A 6,663-nucleotide genomic window follows, 5' to 3' on the forward strand; every position below is an offset into this window, starting at 1 on the left:
GATGCTAGATGCAGTGATTAAAAAAAATCTGTGGGGTTCTTGAGGATGAGTTTTGCTATAAAAAGCTGGGTTTTGGTACTGTTAATGAGAAAAGTGCCTTTTACAGTCAGCAAAAATTGGTTGAAAAATTGGTAAATTGAACGAGCTTTAAAATGGTGGATAGTCACTTTATTTTTCTTTTTTGTTTAACTGTAAAACTCTCTATAAAATGTCTCTGGGCAAGACAACCTAGAACAGTATCAAAAAAATTTTTGGCAAAAGCTCTGGAGATGGTAAAGCGAGAATAATTCTCAATTCCAGTATTACTGATGTAATTTGAAGCTCTGCATCTTTCAAAAAAAAAAAAAAAAAAGGCAAAAGCCATGAGCCCTGCACCCGAAGCCGTTGGGGTGGCTGGTCTTTGGAATCTCATCCTGTGCTTGCTGAGGTGAAGTCTCGGGCTGCCCGGCCGAGGAGCCTCCCGCTCGGGGTGGGGGTTCCCGGTTCGGGGTGTCGGGGCTGAGCCCCGCGGGGGGTGACGGCTGCCGCCCGCTGCCCTGGGGACCCACAAGCTGTCGGTGCTGAGCGGAGCTGACGGCGCTGTTTGTGTGGCTACAGGTGTGCAACAACAACAGGAACTGCCACTGCGACGCGGGCTGGGCCCCCCCTCACTGCGACACCAAGGGCTACGGGGGGAGCCTGGACAGCGGCCCGCCCTACAACGGCAAGTGCTTGTAAGGGTCCCGCGGGGCCGCGGGGGCCGGAGGGCCGGTGGCCGGCTCCGCGCCGACGGGTCCGGGGGGTTTTGGGCTCGGGCGGTGCCGCCTCCCTCTGCCGGGGCGGCCGCGAAGAAACCGGCCGGTTTAGCGGGTTTCTGCCGCCGTGGGCCGAGAGCCTCTTGGCCTCCCTGGGGCCAAGCTGGGGACCGAGCCCTCCTCTTCTTGGAGCCAAAGAAACGTGGAGTTTGGCTCAGGCTGCGGGTTCAGGATGGGAACCTGCATCTCCACAAGGACCCGCTGGGGCTGGCGGCGGGGCCCTCCGTGGCGGGGACTGGTGTCTGCCTGAGGGGCGGCGCCGCTGAGAAGTCACGTTCCATTGATGTTTAGGTGGGAAAATATAAATGTACAGACAGCACGCTTGGTTTGCTTTGGTAGCAAATGCAGATGTAGTCCCTGCCCCAGACAGCTCCTGGTGTGGAAGAGGGATGCGATGGAGAAACGAGAAGACTTGTGATGCTCCGTTGTTTGCAGACTCCTAGTTTGCTGCTTTTTTTGTGGAGGGAAAAGATAGCTTGGGGAAGGAATTTTGTGGGGGGTTTTATGTAGTTTTTCCCCCAGGAAAGGTGCTGGGGCAGGATGGTGTATCTGCGTGTGAATGGAGGAGTGGGGAAGTCCCGCGGAGGGAATGAAAGAGGCTGTCGGGCTTCTCTCACTGAGAGCCAGAAGATGAAGTAGGAAACCAAATCCAGTTGCAGAAAACTTGCGCAGTGCCCGTGTGGTCAGGTAGTGTAGGTAACGACAGGACTGATGTAATCCCTTCTGTGAGCTGCAAGAACGATCTCCAAGACTTTCTGGGAGGAAGGAGTTGGGTGTGGGGGGAGCAGGACACGGTTGATGCGGTGACAGACTGGGCGGTCACCTCGGAGCGTGGACAGATGCCTCAAATCATCAGGCAAGAAAAGGGAAAGGCACTTTTTTTTTTGTTACAGCCTGCAGTGGAGAAATTTGCTGCATATAAAAATGTGGAGATTAAGAACCTGAGCTCTTTGCCTACAGCAAACAATGGTAGGAAGATTTAGGATCAGACCAAGGGGCAGAAGCTCTGTTTTCCTTTCTTTCAGTTGAGCTCTGAAGATCTTTGTAGTAATGTAGTGGAAGAACTGGGTATTGATCTCGTAGTTCAGCACGCTGGTATAGCCCAGGGTGTCACGGCACGTACGGTTCGTTCATCTTTGACCAGACAATCCCAGTGAAAAGATAATCAGGAAAGAATATTATCTGGGTTTATATCTTGCAGGCTTGCTAGATTCTTTAGTGTTTTCTTCTATGAAAAATGGAAGAAAAATCGGTTGTAGAACCAATCCTACCGAATACTCACTGCTACAATGAGCCAAGTGATGATAACACCATGTAATGCTGTTTTTTTCTCCTCCATCATTTTGTCCCCATCAAAGACAACTCGCTGAGAACGGGGCTGCTGGTGTTTTTTTTCCTGGTCCTCCCGCTCCTTGTAGCTGCTGCTCTGGCATTTGCAAAAAGAGACAGGCTGAAGCGATGCTACAGAAGGTTAATGTCACGCTGCCATTCGTGAGTACTTTCTCCTTTTCACCCTCTCCTCTGCCCTTTTGAAGCAGTCTGCAAACATTTCTTTGCACAAGGCAGTGCTGAAGCGTGGAGGCGTGTTCCAGTCCCGCGATGTCAGACGAAGGCCCCTGCATCAAACGATGCACGTAGCTTGCCCCAGGCCGAAAAGAGAAATTCATCCGAAATTGAGGGAGCAGAGATTCTCTTTTTACTGTTCTGTTTGCTGTCGTGCACTGCTGATGAGTTCTCTATTTTTGGGTCCCATCTTTGGTATAAAGTGGCAAAATGAAGCTGTCGTAGTCCTAAGCAGACAAAGGGTGATGATGTTTATTAGATCTGTGGCAAATCGTGTCTTCCTGAGATGTGCTCTGTGCTGAGATGGAGTAAATCCGTCCAGCAGGTCCGCAGTGCTTGGGTTCGTGGTCACTCTGTCGGGGTTCTGTGCTCACCCTGTCCCTCTCAATCGGATTTCAGGTCGATTCAGTCACCACCTCCTAGAACAGAAGCCGAACCGAGAGACTGTCACCCCAGAGGCTTTTCCCAGGGCGTGCCCTACGCCCCCAGAGGTGTTCCCACGGTAGGAATGATCTGCTTTTCCTGACTTCATTGCCTGTCTCTTCCTCTAAGCTAACAGGTGAAGGCACTTCATGTAATTGTTGCCCTAATAAAAGCTTCAAAATTACTTTAATTTTTCATTTCTGCAAATGGGGGTTTCTCTTTGCGAAGAGGCAGAGAGAAGCATTGTTTCCTAGGGTGGGGGGGTGGAACTCCTCAGTCCCCTCTTGGCTGGGTGAGCAGTTTTCCTGCCTTGCTGCCCCTTAGCAGTCCTGGGCAGCTCCCCCGCCCCGCTCCTCTGCGGCCAGTTCCCAGTGCAGGAACTACCCAGAGCACCCCGGCAGAACAAATCCAGCGCTTCCATCCAGGTCACCATCAGCCTTTCTGTTTTTCCAAAATGCGATACTTTCCACACTGCTGTTGCTTCTTTCTACTGAGTTTCTCAGAGGGAAAAAGCAACTCTGACGTTTCCAGGTTTGTTCGCAAGGGGTCTTAAACATCACTTAACTAATTCAACAAATATTTCAGTTCCCTGTGTGCGAATTTGTGAACGTTTTCGTTATGTGTTCTTTGTAGGATGTGGAACCAAATACCTTTCCTGTTCCATCGTACCCAGTTAACCAGTATCCTCAGCAGGCTTACCACCAGTCCTACTACCCATCGCCGCAGTACCAGGCACCGCAGGCGCAGAAGCTGCCGACAAGGTGAGTCGAGTTGGTGCAGATAACAGTCGGTGCCTGTGCTAGTGTTTGGGTTGTCGCTGCCTTCGTCTCTGTGGGAGTGAGGTCATGTGGGTGGTGAAATAATCCTCGTGTGTTATAATCATCATCGAGTGCAGCGTGTATTGTGTGATCTATAGAATCATCACCATGATCACACACCACGCGCGAGCAGCACTGACCTTTTATTGAAGGGAGTTTCTCCTTCGCTTCCCCCTGGAGCCGGGGCGCCGTCGCACGCAGCACTTCCTGCGCTGCCACAGCCACGCTTGGGCTGGGGCTTCCAGAATGTTCCGCTGGGCCAGGCCAGCCCTGCCTGCGGGTGAACAAAACGCCTCCCAGAACACTCGGTTTAAAAAGAAATTACGGAAAATCTGTCCTTGCGCTGGTTCGTGACCGTTATTGCCGAGTTCAGGGTGGTTTCGCACTAACTTTGAGCAGAGTTTTCCTTCCCTTTCCACGCTGGCTCCGCGTCGCAGTGCCGGCGCCCCGGGGCGCGTCTGCAGGGAGCGCGAGGGCGGGCGCCCGCGGGGCCTCTCGGCCGTTTGGGGAAAATGGGGGGCGCGTGTGTCCACCCTGCGGGTTCCGGGCGGCGGGAGGCAGAGGCTGACCCCGGCTCTCCGGCGGGAGGGGGCACGTCCCTGCGGGCGCCCCCGTCTCGCTGACGGCGGCTTCTCCGTCTCCCGCAGGCCGCCGCCGCCGCAGCAGAAGCCTGTACCTCAGGGCCCTCCTCCGCCACAGCAGAAATGTTTACCTCAGGGACACTATTTTCCTTCTCGACCGGCACCTTTGCCTCCCAAATAGCTTTTGGCGTCTTTGGGGCCTTCCCGTGAGCTGACGTGTTCACTGAGACAGAGCTGGAATTGCAGTTTTCCTTCTTGCCTTGAGTGGCCCGTGGTAATCCCAGAACGCTTCCTTCTGCAGCCTGGGATAAGGCAAATGCGATATTGGAACGAGGAATGTAAAACTTTAAGCAAAATACCTCTACCAAAGCTACAGGAGCTGGAAACACCCGACCCGTTCTTGGACCTGCCGTGGCCCTGTGGCCTGCGCCGGGGCTCTCCAGCTGGGCACGGAGCCGCCCGCGGGGAAGCCACCGCTGAGGGGCAGCGCCTGGGAGGTGCCTTTGCTCCCCCCGATCCTCTGATCAGCCCTGGTAATGAAATTGTCTGAGTCGTTGTCATCTTTTTAAACGTACAGTGAAGAACTGACTAACCCGGACCGTTTGCCAAACAAGGAAATCTGGCCAATTTAAAATTATTTGGCACGAACTGGAAAACATTCTGCATTTACACATTAATGGCACAAGTGAAATAAGGTGTCTGTACTTTTTCAGAGGAAGATAAATATATTGTAAACATGTTTATGCATGTATATATGTTTATTGATGTGTAATAATGCACTTGAATTCTTACTTTCATGCTGACTGACACTGAGCTGTGCTATACCAACACTAATGGTTTTAAGGTAGTTCTTGTGAGTTGCTAAATGAAAATCCTCTACTAATTCCCACTAACACCATGAATGGGCAGTGAAAATAAAGGTACGAAGAGACGTGGCCAGATTCTGGTTTTAAAAAAGGGGTTGCTTTTAGATTTTAATTTGGATCTGAAGACTGAGGAGCAGTCCCTGCAGAACGCTGGGAGGCCAGAAGTGCTGCTCTGCCCGGGGCAGCCCCTTTGGTGTCGGTCAGGATGGGGGTGCCGCCGCCTCGCCTGCCCCCCGAGCCGGGTTTAGCCTCAGTCCCAGGAGGAGTGCTCAGCCTGCGGAGCCCGTGGTGATGCCCTGGGGCAGCTGGACGGGGCGGTCACAGAGAGGAACCTGTTGCACAAACTTGCTAAAAGTGAAATAAGTTCTGAAAAGAGGGCCTGGCTTTTTTACTTTGCAGTAGCCACTGAGTGCAAACCCAGTCTGTAAAATCCCCCGTAATAATGCAAAAAATATATATTTTCCTCTGTACATACATATATAAATATATATATATAGTGTTTGCATTTGCAGTAATGAAATACTTGAACTCCTGTGATTTCCTATAAACCTAGACTAAGATTTATAACACTATTAAAATATGTAAAACATCGCCTAGGATATCACCAGATGTATCTGTGAGGGTCTTCTCTTTGTTCTGGGATAATCACTCCCTCGTTTCTCTTGTACCCTGCTCCTGGGGCCGGCTGTCAGTCTGTCTGTCTGTAAGGGGTCTGGCGGGTGGGGGAGAGGCGGGAGTGAACTGTATTTGAAGCTGTATGTGCGATCTAAAACTGTGCTGAAAACGGTGCCTTTTAAAAGACAAAGAGTTTTTATACTTCCAGCCTGCGCCTTGGCCACGTCTGCGGGGTGGGGGCGTCAGGCGGCGAAGGGGCGGCTGGTGGAAGCGACCCCCTGCACGGGACCAGCTCCGCTCTCCCGGGGCTGGGGGTGACAGTGGCCCCTCGCTTCCCTCTCGGAGGGTCCCGCGGGGCTCCCGGGGAAGCGGGGCCATGCCCGTGTCCCGCTCCTGAGCCAGCCCCCCGCCCCGTCCCCGCTCCCCCAGGGACACGTCGCTCCCCAGCCCGCCGGGCTCTGCCCGAGGGCCGCCACCGGCCCCTCTGTAAGACACCAACGAGCAATAAAGGTGCCGGTTTTGTCCAAGACGCTTCCGTCTGCCTCTGCTTCCCGCCAGGCTGGTACCGTTACGCATCGGGTGATGGGGCCCCCCCGCGGGTCTCTGTCCCCCCAGGCGGAAGGTGCTGTCCCGGGTCACCGTCCCGCTGCGGCTGCCCGGGGAGGCGGCAGCCGGGCAGGTTTGTTGGGGTGGGGGGTTTGGGGGCACAGATGTGCTGGCAGCGGTAACGGGGGCCCCACACCGTGGTCCCCGGGGTGCAGAGAGCGAATGGCCCTGGCACCGCGTCGCTGCGGCGACAGCAGCACCCACTGCGGGGGGAAATGGCGGCTGTGAGGCCCCTTTCAGCCTCGTGTCATGGTCTCTGCCCAGACGGCAGCACCAGCGTTAACCACCCAGCGCTTCTGCTCCTGGGCCTCGCAATTAGGCCCGACGCCCGCAGACCCTCCTTGCCTGGAGGTCTCATTGCCCCCGGGCATCAGCCTCGGCTCTGCGTCCCTGGGAG

The 6,663-nt window shown here is 54.1% G+C and overlaps 1 protein-coding gene across 3 annotated transcripts in view; it reads left to right on the plus strand.

Moving 5' to 3' along the window:
• LOC141971229 (disintegrin and metalloproteinase domain-containing protein 9-like) overlaps window positions 1-6,407 on the plus strand; it is a 28,323-nt gene extending 21,916 nt beyond the window's left edge. Inside the window, exons 18-22 of one of the 3 annotated variants that reach the window (XM_074928419.1) lie at window positions 598-709; window positions 2,153-2,285; window positions 2,757-2,859; window positions 3,414-3,541; window positions 4,246-6,407. In XM_074928419.1, coding sequence (XP_074784520.1) covers window positions 598-709; window positions 2,153-2,285; window positions 2,757-2,859; window positions 3,414-3,541; window positions 4,246-4,360 — 591 coding nt within the window. In that variant the 3' untranslated portion in view covers window positions 4,361-6,407. Of the gene's footprint in view, window positions 1-597; window positions 714-2,152; window positions 2,286-2,756; window positions 2,860-3,413; window positions 3,542-4,245 lie in introns of those variants that run through there. The other 2 variants (XM_074928418.1, XR_012635266.1) reach the window with 2 other exon arrangements.
• The last annotated feature ends 256 nt before the right edge of the window (window positions 6,408-6,663 follow it).

Source organism: Athene noctua, chromosome 28 (assembly GCF_965140245.1).
Source record: "Athene noctua chromosome 28, bAthNoc1.hap1.1, whole genome shotgun sequence".
NCBI classification, from domain to species: domain Eukaryota; kingdom Metazoa; phylum Chordata; class Aves; order Strigiformes; family Strigidae; genus Athene; species Athene noctua.